Here is an 18,467-nt window from a genome sequence, read left to right on the forward strand (position 1 = left end):
TTAGCAAAACTCATGATGCGCAGGAAATGTGGGTACTGCGTGCGGGAGGTGGAGTGAAATGTCAGCTCATGCCTTGGGATTACTCACTCTGATTTCAGTGCCTCCAGCCTCCCACTACTTAATCAGTATTGTGGGGCCCAGGCGCTTTGCTGCAGGATCGTGTGTGATGCAGAGCACGCGGGAGCGAAGGATGATGTCAGTGCGCTGGGGAAGTGGGGTGACACGCAGCCTCCACACCAGTGGGGTGTGAGAGGGATGCTTGGAAGATTCGAGGCTTGGAGTTAGGAAGAGGCAAATCCGGGAAGGATCTTTCTGGGACACGTCTCCTGCTCTCTCACTGCTTCCTGACAGGGGAAGGTCCTGCTGAATTTGTTCGTTACTGAAACTGAAAGTTTTAGGCAGGAACTAACGCACTGGCTTGAGACATCCTGCCTGTCAAGTTATCCCCTTACTAGTCCCAGGGGATTTTTCAGCCTTTTAAGAAACCTGAGGATTTAGAAGAAGCAGTTCTGGTCCTATGATCAGTTTCCTACCTAAGGACACAAAATAGGGCTGGCATAGTCCTGGGGGAACCCAGCCCATCCATTTGTCATCCAGGGAGCCAAATGAACAGCAGAAAGGATGTGTTCTTCTAAAATACGTGTTTAAAATGTGCGGGTTGCTTCTCGGCATGTCTTGTGTGTACACTGAAGTTACGCTAATGACCTGACTTGGGCAGGATTAGTGCTTGCCCTCCTGCAGCTGGAGCAGGAGGGTGGGTTGGTTTTAATTTTGCCTTCTGCCAGCTGGAAGCATCAGTTGTGCGTACAAGTGCTACAAGAGCCTGAAGCATGGATGACCTCCATGGGCTCTTCTGTCTGTTCAGGGCACATTGTGGTCATCTCTTGGCTTCTCAGTGGAGCTTCTGTGTTTGGGGTATGGAAAACTAGGGAGTGTTGCTCATCTCCTGCTGCTCCTCACCTGTGGGTGAGGGCTGGCAGAAGGATGGGGCTCGGCAGGAAGGTATGGAGGACAAGGTTGCGTCGCTTGGGCTCCGTGCTAGCTGCTGGAGCTGGCAGGGGTGTGGAGGCGGGGGAAGAAGGAGATCTGATGCTCAGTACCTGGTCTGTGGCTTCCCATGGTCTCACACGCACCTCTTTCCCTTCCCTGGGGATGTTGTTCTTAGAGCATGGCCTGGTGGTGCCCCACTGCACTCCTTTTCGCTGCCCCGGGGAGGCTGCTGGCTGTGGCAAAGCTGTGGAGCCGGTCTGTGCAGTGAGAGCCTCCCCGCAGCCTCCCTCCCGCCCTCTGGGCTGGTTACTGATTACCTTGGGCAGCAGGTGGAGGAGGCTGGGGCTCTGAGCCATTGGGCACGGCCCCGTCCTGCTCCTGCGGGCTGGTTTCAGGAAGTGCTGCTTGCCTTTCGCCTGGGAAGAAAGTGCTGGAGCGGAGGGGAGAAACGGCACCAGCCCCAGCTGGGGCTTGGGGAGCAGGAGGACGATGTGCACTTATCCCAGGAGGAAATACGGCGTGGAGGATCCTCGGCAGGATCTTCGGCTTCTCAGCTGGGAGTACGAGGACTGCTGTGCTGCGAGGAGAGGGGACGTCACCGGGGTGGACGCGCTGCTCAGGGAGGCTCACTGGAATGAGAGACCTGGGACAAAGAGGCAGCACCCAGACTGGGAGGGAGCAGACAGAGGCTGGGATGATTATGAGGGAGAGGAGGGCGTCTCTGTGGATGAACAGAGTGTGAACGGAGACTGTGAAGGCTTCTGGAAGGGAGACGACAAGTACATGGACTGCAGGAGAACAGACAGGGCTTGGAAAGGCAAAAGCCAGGACACGGAGGATAGAAACTACAGGGTGAATGAGAGGGAGGGTGTTCAATACAGAGACTGCAACTCCGAGATGGGAGCAGGGCGGGACAGAGAGGACAGAGTACCTGGGAGGTACAGGGAGGGGGGAAGGCGGTACAGGGAGGATAGAGGCCCTGCAGAGCCCAGGGAAGGGGGAAGGTGCTATAAGGAGGACAGAGACCCTAGGGACTACAGTGAGGGTGAAGGACGTTATGGGGAAAGGGAAAGGCAGCGTAGGCAGGACAGGAGGGGCTCTAGAGGGTACAGGGAGGAGGGAAGGCAGTACGTAGATGCCAGGGACCAGGCAGCCCAAGAAGACTTTGAGCAGCACAGGCAGCCTAAAGGCCATGTCATGCACCGCAGCGATCCAGCTGGAGGCTGCGAAGCTCCTGCGTTTGCAGCCTGGTCCTCGGGAGACAGCAGCACGAGCCTGGAGTCAGGCTCCTGCTACAGACAGTCAAGGACATGGGACGTGGACTGCGACAGCTGTGGGGAGCCAGGAGGAGCAGCCCTGGATGCTAGAGCAGAGCGCTCCAGGGTACGCACGGGCCGGCCAGACTGGAGCCACATCTGGGAGGCGGAGGAAGACAACAGGACGGGCTCCTTGCTGCAGCGAAACAGTTTCTACAGGAGGACGGCTCCCAGCACCCTGCGGCACTCGGAGTTTGTACAAACCAGGAAGGAGAAGCGAGGTAGGCAGGGAACTGCTTGGGAGTTGCCGGTGCGGTGTCCCGGGGCGTTCCTTCACCCTGCCCTAGTGCCCAGACACACTGCTGACGGCACGGCCGTGACCCTCAGCTTCAAGCAGCTTCGTGGGGCTTGCTCTCTTGTTGCAAGGTCACGAGTAGGTGCTGGGGCAGGGACAGCAAGGCTGGGTGGAGGGAGCCGACCTTGGGCCTGACCTCCCCGTCAGGTAATGGTGTGTCTGAGGGTCTGCTGGCTGCTGTGCCCTTTCTGCGTCCAGCCCAGGCACCTGTATGTGAACTGAACTCTCCCTGAGGGGGGTGGAAGCGTGGAGCAAACAGCACGGCAGCGCAGCAGCCACCTAGGTGGCAGTGCTGGAGGCTGCGGCTGGCTATCAGCTTACCAAAAAAATCTGTTCTCTGGAGGTATTTTGATTAAGCAGGCTCTGCAGGCTGCGTTTCTGTGCTCTCGGCTGCCCTGGCAGGGTGGGACTTTGCTCGGTTGTGTCCCCAGGGTAAGGGAAGGGAGTGGTTTTGCAGTGCCAGGAGGTTGAAAGGGCAGCTAGGAGGGGCCAGGAGCACAGTGGGGAGGGAAGCAGTCTGCAAAACCCTGCGAGGCTCAAAATGGGGCAGGGGCTGGCCTGTGGGAGCTGCACCTGGGAAATACTGCAGGCAGCTCCCAGCTGGGCCTGGGGAAACCACACACCGTGCTCCACCGCTGGTTCCACAGCAGGACAGGGAGAGAGGAAGGCTCCAGGTGTCTTCCGTCTGTCCTGCAGCCTGTTTATGGCTGCAGGTCCCTGCTGTATTGCTCTTCAAGCCTCACTGGGGCCCTGGCCAGCATCAGCAGCACGCCTCCCTGGCAAATGTGCTTAGCCCCTGTAGCTGCACTGACTCTGTTTAAGACCTCACCAGCACCTGGGAGCCTTCCAAAAAGTCATCCCACAGTGCTTGGCAGCAGACACCTTCCTGTCCTGCTGCTAGGAAAAAGTCTGCTCTGCTTTTCCCTCTCTGTGTACCTCTAGGTGCTTTTTACAACGCTGTCTGCTCTCCTAGCCGCCTCCTCCTCTCCGCAGAGTAGCAGAATTCAGGACTTGGAAGCCCTGTTAGGGATGACATGGGGACATCTTTTCCACCAGCTGGGTTGTTACACTTCTCACAGATTTCTCTGTGGTGCAGCCCAGTGACAGCTACTTGGTTAGAGCATCTCTTCGAGAGGAGGCTCAGATGTGTCTGCCTGATGCTCCAACAGAAGGAGACTCCTCCTGACATAGCGGTGCTGCTTACTCACCATCCCTCTTGAATGTTTTGCATGCTAATGTGTTGTATTTCAGCTTTCAACCCCCAACCTTTTTCTACCAAATTACAGCTTTTTAGTTGATTTTTTTTTTTCTCAGACAGGTACTGTAATTACCAGCCTTCAGTTCTACCAGTAATTTTTCAGTCTTCAGGTCTTTGTAATTAATGGTCTTAAAATACTCATGGCACAGGCTCACAGAAAGACCTGTCAGTGTTTATTCTTCCCCATCTTCACTTATTTTTCAGTTCTTACTCCTAAAATAGTGGACTTTAAAGCAGCAGGAGACATCCTAGGTGGGTGTCAGCACCTTGCTGCACTCCTGTTCCTTGTTGCAGACCCCTACACATGCTTTTGCTGCAGCAACGCTCTGGGAACTTGTGCTGAGTTTCGGATGACCTGAGCAGAGTCATTAGTCCCCAGAACACAGCCCTGCGTGTGGCTGCATTTCTTATCCCCAGTAATACATTAAGGCATTTGTCTATGTTAAACCTACTTGGTTTGAGTAGTTCCATCTTGTCCAAAATACCTTGGCTCAGTTAGCAACTAATATGTGTAAACCTCGTGTGTGATCCTACGAAATCATTTACTTTGAAAATATTATATAGGATCAACTCTAAATTCAGTTTGTAGAGAATGTGATTAGAAATGCCTTCTTCTCTAGATATTCTCCATTGGCAATGGGTTTTTGAGGTGCCAGTTAGTGAGGTCTTATCTCAGCTTTTGAGGTGGAAAGCAGCAGAATATTTATTTTGTATAATTTTGCCTTTCCATCATCTTATCAAGAATTTTTCTCTCTCTGCTTATTATAGGATTAGATCATTATAAGTATTTCTTTTATCCTGGGTGGAAATAAAATTGGATTATGAAGTAGCACTTTATTCCCTCATTTAAAAAACAAAACCTGAATTCTTAATTCTGCCATCCATGGATTTGTCTTGATATCTTTCTTCTCATTTTTCTGTACTTGAAAGTTCCCAATATCTATTGTCTATTGTATGTTTTTTCTATATTCATTCATGTGTTTGTATCTGCTGCCTGTATCGAAGAACAAGCCCAGGACAAATTTTCCATGGGTATTGTTCTCTTTCTTGATTGCATAACAGTGTTTGTTTGGATTATCTGCCTAAAACATCCTTTTAGAGAACTTCCAGTTTTCCTTCCATTTTCTCTTGCTGTTTTTGCTCACAGTCATTTTTTATTGACGTCCTGCCTCGGCGTTGGAGCCCATGGTAGCAGAGGGCAGCCAAGAGGCACGTAAGGGCAGGGAAGGCAGGGACAGCCGGGAGGGAGATGGCCCAGGAGGACCATGAGAGCTTCTCACCTGTCTTTGCCAGTGAGCATCTTGTCAGTCCCTATCCTCCAAGGTTTGAGCATGTGGTTTGCTGCAGCAAGGAGCCTGGCAGAGCCCAGCAGCTTGATGTTGTGTGCTGAAGTCCACCTGTGCCACGGGACCTCAGAGGGCACAATAGGGGAGCCAGAAGGCTCCACGTGGGACACCTTTGAGATGAGACCTCCTGGTGGCCCTGGAGAAGTGCCCCAGTCTGTTCCCGTTCAGCTCATCCTTAGGGTTTGAATTTTTCTCATTGCTCCTAAGCAGTGAGACACTGAATATATTCAGTCTGTTGCTTTTGGAGCAGTGGATATGTTGTGTTGTGGACTTACTACTACTTGTGTCCAGAGTGAGAGTTTTCACCCCAGGCAGATCCTGCTCCTGGCAGGGAGCTCAGCGTTTCGCTCGGATTAATTATTCCCCGCCCTAGTTTCATCCCCTCTCCTCTCTTGCTAGGCAGTAACCCCTCCCCTCCTGGCGTCCACATACCTCGAATATTTGCAGCTGGTTTGTTTTGTCCTGAGTCACCGCCTGCCTCTGCTGGGCCCTGAGCCTGGGGCTGGAGTCTCACAGGCGGGTGCAGCTCCGCTCGGAGGCTGGTGCCGAGCGAGCCTGCGCAGGGCTCGTCCTCGGTGCTGAGGCTCCTTGGGCTTGGCTTAGGAGGCACGGGCAGAGGCCGAGGTTGCCCAGTCACAGCCGTAGCTACCGATGGACAGCACATCCCTCTCCGGACAGGGTTAGCAGCCTGGGCCCTCGAGGCTGCACCACGGGAGCACGCGGTGACGGGGGATGCTGGCAGGTGAGCCCTAGAAAGGAGAAGTGGGGAGGCGATGTGGCCCTCTGGGAGAGCTGCCGGGCCCTGCGGGATGGATGCAAATCCTGCTGGGTCTGTGCTCGTGGATTAACTCTGCTCACAAAGTGGGGCAGGGAGCTAAGCTCTTAGCTGTGCCTGTGCTCACACTGGGAGCTCGGTTGTAAGAACTGGACGTTTTCTTGGGTTGGAAGAATGTCAACAAAAGTGGCATTTCTGAGATGAGCAGCCTGAGCCGTGTGATTGCAGTATTAAAAACATGATCTCCACGGGAAGGGCGGAGGTGGGAGTGTGCTCCACCTCGACACCTCGCTGCGTGTTTGCCAGCAGATGTGTTACACATTGCCCTTGGGCCTTATGTGCACCAGCAGGTGGATCAGCAAGGCTCAGAAGCAGGAGCAACTGGGAGACTGCCGCAGGCTGCCAAAGCGTCAAAGAGAGCTCGTTTGTCACAAATAGCCCAAAAGGGACAGAGAAAAAAAAATGTTGTTAGGGATTTTCCTTTGGAGATCCATGTTTCAGAGCTCATGTGAGAGCTGGAAGAGAACAAAATTAGAGTCTCTAAACGTTGTGATTGAGAACACTGTTTTTGGAAGAGTATTTCTGAATGCCCTTTTGGCATCTGTATAGTGGGTAAACATGAATTTGGCACTGGACTGGAATTTGGTGGCTTCATTAGAAATACCAGTAGCATTCCTGCAGAGTAACGGAGACCAATCCAGCTGTGGTGTGTGTCTCGGGGCCTCCAGAACTGATGGCTTGGGTAGAGCGGTAACATTTAAATGGGAATTTGTTAAAAAAGCATTTATTAGACAACCAAAACCCACAGCTATGAAAGAGGGTGAGTTTAGTTAAAAGCTTAATAAGCCTAATTTGGGGAATACTGCAATTAGACATATATGTAAATGTAACAAGTAAGGAAAAAGAAAATGGCAGCAATCAAAAGAGATGGTATAAAATACAAAAAGAAGAGTTTTTAAGTACGACAAGTCCTGCAAATTGTCCGCATCAATCAGGTGGGAGTGCCAAGTATTAAAAAAAAAATCTGTATTTGTATTTTTTGAGCTCTGAGTGTTTGGAAAGAAGCAGGATGGCATTTTGAGTTCATGGCTGAAGGAGGATGCTGGGCTGGTGATAAATAGCAAGAGTCATAAGAGCCGTCCTCTGCAGCTGCCTTGTTTTTAAATAAATCTTGAAGTATTCAGAAAGGGCAAGAAGGCCAGAGGGGAATTAATTTGTTTGAGTATTCGGAAATCACAGGCACAATAATGGAAACACTGACACAGTTTAAGTGGGTGGAACTGGCATGCAGCATCGTGCCAGGTCAGGCAAGCTGCACTAATGACCATTATGGGTTTAAAACTTGTGCAGGAAAGGTTTTAATTTTCCTTCCCCGGGCAGGCTTTTGAGACTTGCAGAGGAAAGGTGTTGTGGAGCTGGAAATCTCAGGAGTGTCAGCCAAAGCCTTGCCTCAGGGCACCTGATTGAGGTTTTTGTGCTTGGGGTTTGCTCACTGGAGCGTGGGGAGCAGCCGTGGTGCTGGGGATCCCCGGCTCCACTCCGGTGGTCTGAAGTGGGTGCAGAGGCGTGGGTGCAGAGAGGACATTGCCCTGCTTAGGGCAGGGCTGTGCAAGGCAGGGCTGGCAGAAGAGGTGCCTGCTGCTTCTCCCTTAGCTCTCCAGCACGGAGCTGTTGGAAATGCCAGGAGCTAGGATCCAAGGACCTGGTTTACCCACAAGATCTTCCTTGCAATCAGACTTATTCCCACCAGATAGCTACAGCTGAATGAGGGAGCACAGCAGGATTGTTAGGCAATGTGGTAAAGTCCGAGATTTCCTGTGCAAAGTTCAGGCAGGGTGGTTGTCACTTTGCATGTGGATAAATGCAAAATTCAAATCTTTGGCCGCTGGAAATTTAATCTTTCCCTTTTGAGCTTGAATCAAATTTATTTCTCCCAGGAGCTGGATTTGATGATCCTTGTTGGTCCCTTCCAGCTCGGGATATTCATGGGTCATTTCTGGCTGTTGTTGAATACAGGCTCAGTTTCAGGACTTCCCGTGGCCACCCCATGCTTTGTCAGCTCATTCAGGACGGGTGGTATCAGCTCACACGCCCACCTTGCCTTGGTTTCACTCACCTGTTTGCATTTCAGTTAACACCTTCCTGCTTCTTCCATGTTGCCCTGCCACTTGAGTTTGCTTTCCTGGAAAACAAATGACATTCCTTTAGAAGAAAAAAAAAAAAATCCGTCTTTAAAATAACTCATTTATTGTTTCTATTTCACTACTGCTTGTGAGCTTCTAGCTGCAGAGAGCTGCTGGACATTTTCAGAGTGTTTCTTTGTCCTTTTGTTGTCTGGTGTTGGGTTCAGACTTCGAGCGCCGTGGCCCTGCAGGACACCTTTGTGGTGTGTTTGCAGAGGACCTTGCAGGGTAGGGCCTGGTCTGTAGCTGAGGCTTTCCAGATGCTTTGCAAATGCAAACAGTGAGTAAATATAAAACCTGGTGTCTGCTCCCCATCCCTCCTCACAGGCTTCTGCTGCATTTGGTTTGATAAAGCTGGCTGGGGAAGTCAAGGCAGCCATCGGTTTAGGTGATTCAATTTCCCATCCCGCTTTCACACCACTGCTGGATACTGCGGTTACCCTGTGGGGCCCGGCAGCCCCAGCACCTGGAGGTGGGGAGCACTGGGGTCTGCAGGGGCTGTGTGGTGGGTGCCAGACCCCCAGATAACGCGGAGCCTCCCAGGGCTGGGGCTGGTGTCAGTGCTGTTTTCCCCCCACTCTCGGCCTGCTGTTGCCTGAGGCTTGCAACAGGAGAGGTCAGGGAGGTGGGGATCTGGACGTGCCTGTCCTGCAAAAATACTTATACAAACATAAGAGCTGGGGGCCTGTCCGCAGCTCTGATAAAATCCCAGTGAAATGCAGCAGCTGGCGATGCGTGGGAGACAGCTGGAGCTGGGGAGCATTTGTCAAATCAGCTAATTGCCGAAAACCACGGATCTGAGGCAGGCCAGGCTGTGCTGCAAGGGGCTGCGGGCCCCATGGGTGCCAGTTCTGCAAAGCAGCAATTAGATGAAGGAGAGCTGAGTTTTGGGGCCAGAGCCTGGCTGGGAGGGCTCGCCAGCTGAGTTTGGGCCATGCTTTTGCCGTGTTTCTGTCTGGGGGGGGCACCTGGTGTAGCAGCAGGCAGGTGGGTACCGAGTTGCTGGGGCCCAGGAATCCGCTGAGATAAAATGTCTGAACCTGAATGAAAATGGGAGGGGGCCGGGCTGGCGGGGGAGCCGCAGGTGGGACCGAAAACCAGGAGGAAAACCAGAAGCCTGTGCCTGGGATAGGGAAGAGGAGGAGGGTGGCGAGCCCCCAGACGTGGGGCTCCCTGCACAGCGCTCCCCGTGTCGCACACCAGCAGTTTGCCACAGTCTCTTGTGGGGAGACTCTGAGGGGACGGTGGGCCTGGGCATGGGGCACATCCCCGGGCTGTGCTGGGGGCACTGGGCCTTCCCTGGCCTGGCACCCACCCGTGTCATTGTGGGGTGCATGCGGCTGCCCCATTCCTCTGCCCCATGCAGCCCACGTTGTCCCCCCACCACCTGCAGCTTCGCCAGGGCTCGGCCTTGGTGCCAGCTGTGGGTCCTGACCACCTCGGTCGCACCCCAGCAAGGCTTTCCTGGCCTCGCACGAGTGCTTCTCCTCACGGTCCAGCTCCAGGCTTTGCCGCCGGCAGCCCCATTGTGGGTGCCTGGAGGCCTTTTCGGCTATTCAGATGGAAATGGCCTGGAGCTGGAGAATGGGGACCCTGTTCCCAGCCCCAGGGGAGGGGACAGCCGCCATGGCCAGGCTGCCATAGCCAGCCCCCAGCCGGCCGCTCCTCTGCTAGGGTGAGGAGGAGAGCAGGGCTCAGCCCCACCGAGAGTTTGCTGAGTTGGGGGCAGAGGTAAGAGAGGGCTGTGCGTCGGGATACCAGGGCCCAGCTGGCGTCATGGGCCTGGGGCAGGTTTGCGTGGCTTGCAGTCTGCTGGCCCCCATGCCAGGAGCAGCAGGGAAGTGGCCGGTGCATATTTGGATTACCACAACTGAAGATTTGGCATGGGGTGGGCAGGGACAGGCTCTGCAAGCTGTCCCTGTGCTGCAGCGCTCAGCACTGTGTCCCCAGTACAGCGGTACTGGTGCTGTGAGGGCTGGTGGTGGAGGCAGGCTGTGGGAGCAGCTGTGGGCAACCTGCTGGCCCTGCTCTAACCATCGTGTTTGGCAGACTCACAGGTTGTGGGCACAGTTCAGCTGCTGCTTGTCTCCTGGCCTTGCCCAGCAAGGGTCAGGCCAGGTATTGCTGGAGGATGCTGATCGTGCTTGTCTGTCTTGCAGAGATGACCCTCCTGTCCTCCCAGACACCCTCCCTGGAGACGTCCTCAGCTGCCACCGAGAGCCCAGAGCACAGGATGCTGGAGAAGAGGTCCAAGGTTATTGAGGAACTGCTCCAGACAGAGAGGGACTACATCCGAGACCTGGAGATGTGCGTGGAGAGGATCATGGTGCCCCTGCAGCAGGCACAGGTAGGAGTGTGGGGGCAGGCTACAGTGTGGCACTGACGGGGTGGGGTGAGGATAGTGAGTCTGCTTTGTTCTTGGAGCAGCAAAGGAACCCACAGGGGAAATTCAGATATGCTGGGGGCAGCAGGGTGATTCATGTTGCTCCTTGCGCTCATAGAAATATCCCATTTGTTTTGGTATCCTGCTGAGCTCCCACTGTTGCTGAGAGCAAGAAAGCTAGCAGCAAGTATCACAGATTAATTTCCTGGGTGGAGCGGGGAACTGTTCTCTTCATTTCTATTGTAGGTTAAATCCATTGACATGAGAAAGAAAATATGGGGTCCTGGCACTGTGACAGAATTGGTGGGAAGAGAGGGAGAATGTCAGGTGAACAAAGGCAGGGATGAAATTGCTGGGAAAGAGGAGTGGTGGTACGCATAAGGAGGGAGAATTTCAATGCACAGTGAGGACGAGGGAGTGAGTACAGTCACTGTGGTGGGAGCAGGCCAAGCTGGGGGGCTGATGGGGAGCTGAGGGCTGGTGGGTTGCAGGAGGGCAAGGGGTGGCTGTTGGGTCTGGCTGGGTCATGTTCTCCCATCCAGGACATCTCTCTTTCCATTCCCCAGGTGCAGAATGTAGATTTTGAGGGTCTTTTTGGAAACATCCAAGTGGTGATAAGCTTCTCTAAGCAGCTGCTGTCCACCTTGGAGGCTTCAGATGCCATTGGTATGAACTCTGCTGTTGCCTTTTCTCAGCAGGCTGGGACGTGATTTGCTAGTGGGGTTGCAGAACAGAGCAGTTTAAATCATGGGAGCATTTCCTCCCTGCTGGTCCCTGTTGGTGCTTATCAGTCCACTGGTGAAGCTGTGAAGACCTGTGTTGCCCCATGGGTCACTATGTTGAGAAATGAGGGCTGGCTATGGCTCCCCCTGGCTCCTTCCCTAAAGAGAGACCCACTCCTCAGACCTGCACAGGCAACTCAGGCCCTGGGCAGCCTGTGCCTTTGTTCCCCATGTGGCTCTCCACTGCCACTGACCAGTCACCCGCTGGAAGGATGGATCAGTTGAGGTCTCTGCCTGTGGTTCCTGGGGTCCCTCTGGGGCTCTTCAGCTAGGGAAACAGTCCCCGCAGAGCCTGAGTGAACATGTCCTGGTGAGTTATCACGACATGCGCTTGGTGCACAGCTTCCCATTTCTGTCCCCAGTTGCTCAAACCACCTGGTCTGTAGTGACAGTGAAGCAGGCAGGATGTGTGGGCATGCTGAGGGTGACAAGGATGCATCCTGGGTGCTCCTGTAACGATGTCCTCTCAAGCTGTGTGTGGAAGGGGGACACAGAGTGTCTCACCATGAATTCAGCGTGGTTGTGGAAGGCAAGGGGGGCCTGGAGACACTGACATCCCACTTTACTGCTGTGTGCAGGGCCGGTGTTCCTGGCACAGCGTGCAGAACTGGAGAGTGTCTACAGGGTGTATTGCCAGAACCATGACGAGGCCATTGCACTGCTGGAAACTTACGAGAAGGATGAGAAGATCCAGAAACTACTCGTGGACCTGCTGGATAGCCTCAGGTTGGAGCCTTCCGCGGTGGTGGCCATCAGGCTGGGGTAGGGGGTTCACTCCCCAGCGTCCCTACCCATCTGCCCCAACGCACAGGGGTTGGGACGCCTACCTGTAGGGCCACCAAAGTAGGGAGAAGGCAGCATGCCCTGGGTTTAAGGTTCTTATTCCCCAAGCCCTGCACCACCATGGCTGGTGAAGAAATGAGCCACTTTGCCTGCCTTGACATCTGCCACGTCTCCAGCTGCCATGGGTCAGAGCTGCCATGGCAGCGTCACTGTCACTGCGGGAGGGAGCTGGCTGTGGGAGTGCACGCCTGCTGCACCGTTAACCTGTTGCTTTTCTTTGCTTTTTGGCACTCTGTGGGCCGGCAGGAGCCTGTACAGTGAGTGGTAAGTGCCTCCTTCCTGTTAGTCCCCGCTTGTCCGTCTGTCTTGGCCTGGCTGCTCCCTTGTGACTCACCTCCCGCCACCAGCTGGGCGCATGTCTGGGGGTCCTGCCTGCGGCACGGTCGCAGCAGTGGCAACGGGTGGGCTGCACAGGCAGGTGGTGAGGCGAGGGGAGGTCTTTTGGGCTGAAAACAGGTTTGGGGAGCCATCAGCTCCAGGGAGGCAGGAGAGCCCCGTGCTGGCTGCAGTCCTGAGCACAGTCTGCCTTGCGCTGCAGGCCAGATCCAGCAGTAGGGTGGTGGGATGGAGTCTGAGGCAGGTGGAGCTCTGGTACATTCAAGGCTGGACCCCCTGTGGGGTCCCACAGTGGGTCTGGTGATGGCTGAGAAGGGTCCTGGCTGAGAAGAGTCACCTGGTTTGAGTGAGGTCTGGAAACCTGGGGCTGATCTGAAATCACTGCGGGTTCAGGAGCGCAGTGGGTTTGGAGGTGAGGGTGGCCTGAGTTAGGAAGTGCAGTGGATTTGGAGGTGTTGGTCCTCTGGGTCTGGCTGGGGTCAGTTCAAGGGGGCAGAGCTGGACTGAAACCTGTTGCATCTTCTTTGTCCCAACTTCCCAGGGGCTGCACAAACTACATTAACCTGGGCTCCTTCCTCATCAAGCCAGTGCAAAGGGTGATGCGGTACCCGCTGCTGCTGATGGAGCTGCTGAGTGCCACCCCTGAGTCTCACCCTGACAAGGCTCCGCTCACAGCTGCTCTCCTTGCAGTCAAAGAAATCAACGTCAACATCAACGAGTACAAGCGTCGGAAGGACCTGGGTGAGTAGCTGGGTAAAGCTGGGGTCAGAGTGGGTGAAGTTGGAGTCTGTCAACTGCACAGTCCTGGAGGGAATCTGACCTCAATAAACTGCACCCTCACAGCAGTGCCATAAGAGAGCTGCTTTTAAAAATCTAAGCATGAGATACAGTATGCAAAGAATAACATAGTATGCATCTGACATACTTCTTGTGATACAGTGATGTGAAATGTATGCAGTTGCTGAATACATAGCCGTGAAATGAAAACAAGAACGATAAGATGAGAATATATATTTAATGTTAACATTGTGCTGATAAGGGTTCTGATTTCTGCTTCAATCTCTCTAGTGCTGAAGTACCGGAAAGGGGATGAAGATAGCCTCATGGAAAAGATCTCCAAGCTCAACTTCCACTCTATCATCAAGAAATCCAACCGTGTGAGCAGCCACCTCAAGCATCTCACGGGCTTTGCGCCCCAGGTAATTTGCATCACCTGGCAGATACACTTACACCCTGTGGTGCCCAAGGAGGTGGTGATACCTGCTGACTCCCCGCATCCCTTCCCCAGGGAATAGTTCTCATCCAGGCCAGCAAGGCAGAGTGAGCTTAGGGTTTGAACCATCCGTCTCTGCTCCCTGGTTTGTGGGCAGGAGGCCCCACATCTCCCACTCTGGGAGGTGCCAGACTCCTGCATTGCCTCCCATGAGCTCTTTTCTCCCACAGCTGAAGGATGAAGCCTTTGAGGAGACAGAGAAAAATTTTCGGATGCAAGAGAGGCTAATCAAGTCCTTCATCAGAGACCTTTCACTCTACCTGCAGCACGTCCGGGTGAGTCTGGGTGTGATGTGGGGCTTGCCACGTGCTGCCCCTCCTGCCTGCATGGTGCGTACCTGCAGTGCCACTTGGCAATGCTTCTGCCCTCAGCCCTGCCTGGGGGTTGGCCCCTGGGGGGTCTGGGCTGCCCTGGGAGCCCTGTTCCCCTGGGTGGTATGCGTGGCTGTGCTGACTGCATGTCCCTGGTGCAGGAGTCAGCCTGCATGAAGGCGCTGGCAGCGGTCAGCATGTGGGACCTGTGCACGGAGAAAGGCAGCGGGGACTTGGACCAGTTCCAGAAAGTGAACCGGCTCATCAGCGACCAGCTTTTCTCCAACTTTGTGAGTGAGCCTGTGCCCTTGCGTGCTGCAGGCACCCCTCTGGGGCTCTCCCACCCGTGGGTGGCTGCACGGGTAACGCAGCCCAAAATAGGTGTGAGCACCCCCATTCAGCTCCTGCCTCCTGAGAGCTTTGATGGCTGTGGGTTGAGGTTGTGCCTTGAGCATGCCTTTAGGCACACGTTTTTTTCAGCCCTGCCAGAAGTGTAACATCCTTCCTCTAGCATTTTCCATGCTAGCACATTTATGTAAGATTATTGTGTATTATGTGCTAGAAGGGATCTCTGGAACTCTGGTAGGGTGCCATCAGGAAGGTGGACCCTGTGCTGTCCTGGGGAGGTTGTGTAGCAGAGGGTGAGCAGCTGGTGTTAGAGGCATGTCAGGAGAGAGCACCTCATCTCACCTGCTCCCTGCATCTCTGCCCACCAGAAAGAGCGGACGGAGCGGCTGGTGAGCTCGCCGCTGAACCAGCTGCTGAGCATGTTTGCGGGGCCTCACAAGCTGGTGCAGAAACGCTTCGACAAGCTCCTCGACTTCCACAACTGCACAGAGCGAGCGGAGAAGCTGAAGGACAAACGAACGCTGGAGGAGCTGCAGTCAGCCCGCAACAACTACGAGGCCCTTAACGCCCAGCTCCTGGATGAGCTGCCCAAGTTCCTGTGCTTCGCCAAGGAGCTCTTTGCCAGCTGTGTGCGGGGCTACGCAGAGGCACACTGTGATTTCGTGCGCCTGGCCCTGGAGGAGCTGAGACCCCTGCTGTCGGTGGGTTCCTGGAGCAGAGACAGTGCTCCAGGCTCAGTGCAGCACTAACCTCTGCACAGGGCTTGTCCCCAAGCTTTCCCTCACTGCAGGGGAAGCTGCTGCTGCTGTTTCAGTCCCTCAGGGAGGGTTCCCATGGGATCCTGTCAGGGCAAGAGCTGCCTGATTGAGATGCAGTTGTGTGGGGAGATGGTGGAGGTGGGACTTGTGCTCTGGCTGGTTCAGGAGCAGTGGCAAGACAGCATTTGCCTGGGAGTACCTCAGGCCATAAGCCTGGGGATCGTGCAGAGCTGTATCCAGACAGAGCTGCAGATCTGAGCCTGATCCAAGTCACAGGCAGGGCTCAGAGCCCCTTTTGGCCTGGGAGTTGGCATGATCCTTGCTGTAGCTTTTGGCTACTTTCAGCAGTAGCTTCCATCTAACTGTGACCTTGCTCTGGTTTCAGTTGCTGAAGGTGTCTGGCCGGGAGGGGAACCTCATTGCCGTCTTCCAGGAGGAGCACAGTCGGGTCCTCCAGCAGCTCCAGGCCTTCACCTTCTTCCCAGAGTCCCAGGCAGCTCCCAAGAAGCCTTTTGAGAGGAAGAGCATGGAGCGTCAGTCTGCCCGGCGGCAGCCGCTCGGTGCCTTGGTGAGTCCCCTCTGCCCCGTGTCAGGGCTCACCGGGGAGCCTGGGACACCGTTCATGCCTGCCTTGTTCCTCTGCAGCCCAGCTACCTCCTGCAGTCGGATGACATCCGAGCTGCCCTCCTGGCCCGTTATTCCCCCGACAGCCTCTTCCAGGCAGAGCGCAATTTCAATGCTGCCCAGGACCTGGATGTCTCGCTGCTGGAGGGAGACATCGTGGGGGTCATCAAGAAGAAGGACCCCATGGGCAGCCAGAATCGCTGGCTCATAGACAATGGGGGTAGGTGGCTGCTCCTGCCCTCGGTGCGTGCTTCGGACTCCCCTCCTCTGGTCCCCCAGGCCCCTGATCTGAGCTCCTTTCCTCTCCCTCTCCGCAGTGACCAAAGGCTTTGTGTACAGCTCCTTTCTGAAGCCCTACAACCCGCGCCGCAGCCAGTCGGACGTCTCTGTGGGCAGCCACTCTTCCAACGAGTCCGAGCACAGCAGCTCCTCCCCGCACAGCAGCACCACGCTGACCTTCAGCCCCAGCGGGGCAGCCGTGGCCTTCACTCAGAAACCCCTGCAGGACTCTGCCTCCCCAGGAGACCCGTACCAATCCCCGCAGACCCCTTCGCAGACGGACTCCCCCTCTGTGCCCCAGCTCAGCTCTGGTGACAGGACGGAGAGGCTGGAGGCTGGTGTGGTGACATCACGCCGCTACAGCCGCCCAGAGCCAGGCTACAGCCCTGGCCCTCGCAATGGGCACCCCGCCAAAGCGCGGCTCAGGCCTGTGTCCTCGGTGGAGGACAGAGACTCCGGGCTAGAGAGCAGCGAGCCAGAGGGCAACCAGGTGAGCTCTCAGCTGCCCAGGGGACTCGGGGTGCCGAGGGCTGACCCTCCTCTCGCTTGAGTGGAGGCTGAATCATCCTGGCCGTTATGAGGGAGAGGAGTGAGGTGGGGGTTGCTCTGTTCCAAGGGGCTGAGGAGGAGATGTGCAGAGCCACAGACCAAGGCTGTAAATGGGTGGGTGGGGGCAGCTCTGGCTGTGCCTTGATTTTCTGCAAAGCGCTGCGCACACATCCTGTGCCGTGCAGCATTGAGGTTGTGCTGAGTGCCTGTCTGACTGACGCCTCCCTCTGCCCAGCAGGTCTATTACGCGCTCTACACCTTCAAAGGCCGAAACACCAACGAGCTGAGCGTGTCAGCTAACCAGAGACTCAGGATCCTGCAGTTTGAGGACATCACAGGCAATCGAGAGTGGTGGCTGGCCGAGGCCCACGGCAAGCAGGGCTATGTGCCCTCCAGCTACATCCGGAAGACGGAGTACACGTGAGAGGGGGCAGGAGCCCCTACCCTGTGCCTTGGGACTGTCGGGGGCCCTGCAGCCTCCGCTGCTCACCCCAGGGGGCTGAGGCTGTGCCTCCTTGCAGCCCTGCAGTGCTTCCAGCCCCACCACACTGGCTGCCATGGACAGGAGGAAGTATGGGCTGGCAGGGCAGGCGGCTTGCTTGAGGGCAGGGGTGAGTTGCTGTCACCCCATGCTGTTCAAGCCTCCTGCCTCCAGCCAGGAGCAGGGGAGCAGAGCATGGGGCCATGCCCCAGGAGGGAATGACTCAACCAAGGCTGAGCTGCTGTGGATTTAAACTGTGGAAGTCTATTGCTGAGACCCTCTTTAGTGTTAAAAGCAACCTGTGAATGCATTCCCAGTGCCTTCTCGGCAGCAGCAGGAACCTGGTCTATCCTGTCAGTGCAGGACCTCAGGGTGGGACATCTGTGCTGGCCTGAGGAAGCTGCTCTGAGGATTGCTGTGAGTAGTTCAGTTTCAGAGCCCAGCCTTCAGGAGCACCCCCAGCAGCACCCCCATGGGTGCTGTGTCCATGTGCCTGGTCTCCCAGGGGCTGGGGCCTCTCTAAGCTTTTCTAGCTTAGAACTAGAAACCCCTCCTGGGGGGGTTTCCAGTCTATTGGGTTCTCAGCTCCCAGAAGAGCCATAGACCTTGAACACCATCTTCCCTTGTCAGCACAGTGTCTCCAGTGTCCAAGACCTGCCTCTTTGCTCTAGCAGGGCTGCTCTGGGGCAGGGCGGAAGGCAAAACACAGCCTGTCCTGCAGCCTCATGTTTCGGGGCTCTGACCAGGAGTGCCTCACCTGTGCCTGCTGCAGGGCACTGGTGATGGTGCTTGTGTTCTGGGAGGGATGCAGTGCCCTTTGTGGGGTGGTGTGTCTTACATGCTGCTGCCATGTCCTGAAGGAGGAAAGCTCCCTTCTCCTCGGGGCAGTGTTTGTGTCCCCTCTACTGCTGCTCTGTAAATAAACATTTGCCCTTGTATATAAGAAGCACCTGTGCAAGTGTCAGGAGAGATGAGAGGAGCGCTTGGTGCATGCGTGGCTGTGCGAGTCGGGTGGGAGCAGAGCTCACAGACCTGGTGTGCATCTTGCAGGGCCATTTCCCTCTCAGTAGGGCACAGCATGCTTCTGCCTTGGTGTTTTGTGCCAGCTGCAGCTCAGGCACTAGTAAACCCTCCCAGCAGAGGTCATCGTGAAGATGAAGGGATTGCACTTACCTCTTCCCCTGCTGTACTGCTACATGACTCAGGTGGGGCTGAGAGGCTTGCATCCCTCCTGCTGTTTGCTCTGCTGTACCTGTGCCACTTGATTTGGACTTCCCACGATCTGTGTCTGCACAACATCAGTGTACCAGCTTCCCCCACACACTTGCCAAGCTTTA

At 55.3% G+C, this 18,467-nt stretch overlaps 1 protein-coding gene across 9 annotated transcripts in view; it reads left to right on the forward strand.

Moving 5' to 3' along the window:
- The window catches only part of DNMBP (dynamin binding protein), a 32,132-nt gene extending 14,056 nt beyond the window's left edge, over nucleotides 1–18,076 (forward strand). For 5 of the 9 annotated variants that reach the window (XM_072039684.1, XM_072039680.1, XM_072039681.1 and 2 more), the window contains exons 5-17: nucleotides 10,323–10,510; nucleotides 11,113–11,212; nucleotides 11,907–12,054; nucleotides 12,418–12,435; nucleotides 13,049–13,248; nucleotides 13,576–13,706; nucleotides 13,951–14,055; nucleotides 14,253–14,381; nucleotides 14,808–15,140; nucleotides 15,583–15,765; nucleotides 15,843–16,041; nucleotides 16,139–16,590; nucleotides 16,885–18,076. In XM_072039684.1, the coding sequence (XP_071895785.1) occupies nucleotides 10,323–10,510; nucleotides 11,113–11,212; nucleotides 11,907–12,054; nucleotides 12,418–12,435; nucleotides 13,049–13,248; nucleotides 13,576–13,706; nucleotides 13,951–14,055; nucleotides 14,253–14,381; nucleotides 14,808–15,140; nucleotides 15,583–15,765; nucleotides 15,843–16,041; nucleotides 16,139–16,590; nucleotides 16,885–17,073 (2,375 nt within the window). In that variant the 3' untranslated portion in view covers nucleotides 17,074–18,076. Of the gene's footprint in view, nucleotides 1–1,163; nucleotides 2,528–10,322; nucleotides 10,511–11,112; nucleotides 11,213–11,906; nucleotides 12,055–12,417; nucleotides 12,436–13,048; nucleotides 13,249–13,575; nucleotides 13,707–13,950; nucleotides 14,056–14,252; nucleotides 14,382–14,807; nucleotides 15,141–15,582; nucleotides 15,766–15,842; nucleotides 16,042–16,138; nucleotides 16,591–16,884 lie in introns of those variants that run through there. The other 4 variants (XM_072039685.1, XM_072039677.1, XM_072039683.1 and 1 more) reach the window with 4 other exon arrangements.
- Nucleotides 18,077–18,467: the final 391 nt, after the last annotated feature.

The sequence above is a fragment of the Anas platyrhynchos genome, chromosome 6, assembly GCF_047663525.1.
Source record: "Anas platyrhynchos isolate ZD024472 breed Pekin duck chromosome 6, IASCAAS_PekinDuck_T2T, whole genome shotgun sequence".
Lineage (NCBI taxonomy): Eukaryota > Metazoa > Chordata > Aves > Anseriformes > Anatidae > Anas > Anas platyrhynchos.